Genomic DNA, 2432 nt, shown 5'->3' on the forward strand with positions numbered 1-2432 from the left:
CTGGAGGGGACCCGCACGGTGGTGACGCTCATGGCCAAGGTGGGACACCTGTCCCCCACCCTCATGGAGCGCCTGGAGGACAAGGTGGGACCGCACGCCTGGGCACGGTGTGACAGTGGGGGGGACCCAGGCCCTCAGCCTGGGCTAGGCGGGGTCACCTGGGGACAGCGGTCCCGCCTGGGGTCACCTGTACCCCCTGTTCTCTGTATCGTGTCTGTCCCCTGTCCCTGTGCCCCAGGCACTGGAGCTGGCAGAGCAGTTCAATCCCAGAGGAATCCCATCTCCCCTGTTCCACCCAGGCTTTGGAGCTGGCTGAGCAGTTTGATCCTGATGAGATCCCCTCTCCCCTGCCCCTTGTCTCAGCTGTGCCCTGTCCCCGTGGCAGGCCCTGGAGCTGGCAGGGCAGTTCAGTGCCTGTGCCCTGTCTCAGCTGTGCCCTGTCCCCATGGCAGGCCCTGGAGCTGGCGGAGCAGTTCGACCCCGACGAGCTGCGGCGGGTGGTGCTGGCGCTGGCGCTGCAGCAGCGCCGCTGCGTGCCCCTGCTGCGGGCCCTGTCCTACCACCTGCTGCAGAAACCCGCCGAGCTGCCCCTGCCCGTGCTCACCGACCTGCTCTTCGCCTACAGTGAGTGCTGGGGGGCACCTGGAGGGGACAGGTCCATAGGTCAGTGTTGCTGTCCCGGGGCTGGGAGTTGCCTGGGCTGGCAGTGGGGGGGGACTAGGTCTTCAAGGTCCCAAACCTTTCCTCTCACAGCCAGGTGGGGTGAGGGAATCCAGGTGAGCCTGAGCAGCTCTTCCCCAGTGGGTTATCCCAGTCCTAGGGTGGGAACAGGGGGGCAGGGCATTGCAGGTCACCTCCGTGCTCCAAGTACAAAACCCAGGTCACCTAGGAGGCTGTTCTAGCTGTCCTGTCATTCCAGGTGTCCCAAACCCCTGAGAGCTCAGTGTGAGGCCATTCCATCACTCCGGGTGTCCCCAGTCCCTCCCCAGCTCACCTGGAGCCCCTTTAGGCACTGGGAGGGCTCTGAGGTGTCCCTGGAGCCGTCCCACTCCAGGTGACATTCCCAGCTGTCCCCTGTGGTGTGGGGCGCACAGGACCGAGGTGCCCCCGTGCACTGAGCTGTCCCCCCTTGGCACAGGTAAGCTGAGCTTCCAGCAGCCGCAGGGGCTGCACCGCCTGTCCCTGGAGCTGCAGCCCCACCTGGGCACCCTGAGCCCGGCTCAGGTGTCGCGCTGTGCCCGCTCCTTCGCCAGCCTGCGCTGGCTCAGCCGGCCCCTCGCCGAGGCCATCGCTCAGGTGAGGCCTGGGGGTCAAGGGGGGACCTCACGTGGCCATGGGGGAGGCAGGGGACAGTTTCCTGTCCAGGGGTGTTGTCACCTTCCCCAGCAGGAGCTGGGGAGAGCAGGTTCCCCTCACTGATCAGTGTTGTCACCTGGGAGCGGGTGGCAGTGAGGGCCCTTCACCTGTCTGAGCTCTGCCACTGCTTCCCAGTGGGAATCGGGGATCGTTTTCTGCTGCATTTGGCTCGATCCAGAGCCTCTGGCCGTGAGTGCTGGTGCTGTTCCAGTTGCATCCCAGTTCACTCCCAGTTCATCTCTGCGTAGTCCCCCATCCAGATGGAGATATTCCAGGACTCCCCCTTGGCTGGATCCCTCATATCCCAGGGATCCGTCACATGTGGTGTCCCGCCTAGGACATGGTCCCTGCTGATGGTTCCAACCTTTTCCTTGCTGCTCTTCTCCCAGCTTCCCCAGTTCTTTCCCAGTTCCTTCCGAGCTCATCCCCGTGCTCTTTCCCATCCATACTGGGGTATTTCAGAGCTTCCCCTCGGACCTGGATAAAATCCCAGGATTCCCTCCCTCTCATTTTCCCACCTGGGAGGTGTCTCTGGCTGATGTGTCCAACCTCTCCCTCCCGTCCCTGTTCTGGACAGCCCCAAATTCCCGTTTTTCCCACAGTATTCCCTGGATAATGCACAGAAGCTGTCCATCACCCAGCTGTGCGGGATCCTCGTGTCCTTCGCCCGCCTCAACTTCCAGCCCAGCTCCAGCGAGGAATTCTTCTCCATGGTGACGTCCCTGGAATCGTGGAATTCCCGAGCGGTCTGGGTGGGGAGGGACCTCAGAGACCCCCCACAGCTACAGATTCCTTCCCCAAAACCCCCCGAATTCCCCGTTTTCCCGTGTCCTGGTGTCCCAAATCCCTCCCAGCTCCCACTTTTGGCACCGGGAGAGGCCCCAGAGGCCCCTCCAGGTGACCCCCCCGCAGCTGTCACCTGTCTCAGAGCACAGGTGTTCCCCTGGCACATTCCCCTGGGAAAGGGGCTGTGGGATGGCTGGATCCATGGAGCGAGGGGCCACAGGATCACTCGAGAGGGACCCTACAGACTCCCCTGGGGGACAGTGGGGACGCCTGGGGACACCTGCACGGCC

The 2432-nt window shown here is 63.7% G+C and overlaps 1 protein-coding gene across 1 annotated transcript in view; it reads left to right on the forward strand.

The window, feature by feature from the left end:
* The window catches only part of TBRG4 (transforming growth factor beta regulator 4), a gene marked incomplete at its 5' end in the record, with an annotated part of 5470 nt that continues 3038 nt past the window's right edge, over nucleotides 1-2432 (forward strand). Inside the window, 4 exons of the mRNA XM_017737668.1 lie at nucleotides 1-84; nucleotides 453-624; nucleotides 1139-1296; nucleotides 1959-2429. Coding sequence (XP_017593157.1) covers nucleotides 1-84; nucleotides 453-624; nucleotides 1139-1296; nucleotides 1959-2429 — 885 coding nt within the window. The remainder of the gene's footprint in view (nucleotides 85-452; nucleotides 625-1138; nucleotides 1297-1958; nucleotides 2430-2432) is intronic.

This window comes from Corvus brachyrhynchos, unplaced genomic scaffold (assembly GCF_000691975.1).
Source record: "Corvus brachyrhynchos isolate BGI_N302 unplaced genomic scaffold, ASM69197v1 scaffold426, whole genome shotgun sequence".
In the NCBI taxonomy this organism is placed as follows: Eukaryota; Metazoa; Chordata; class Aves; order Passeriformes; family Corvidae; genus Corvus; species Corvus brachyrhynchos.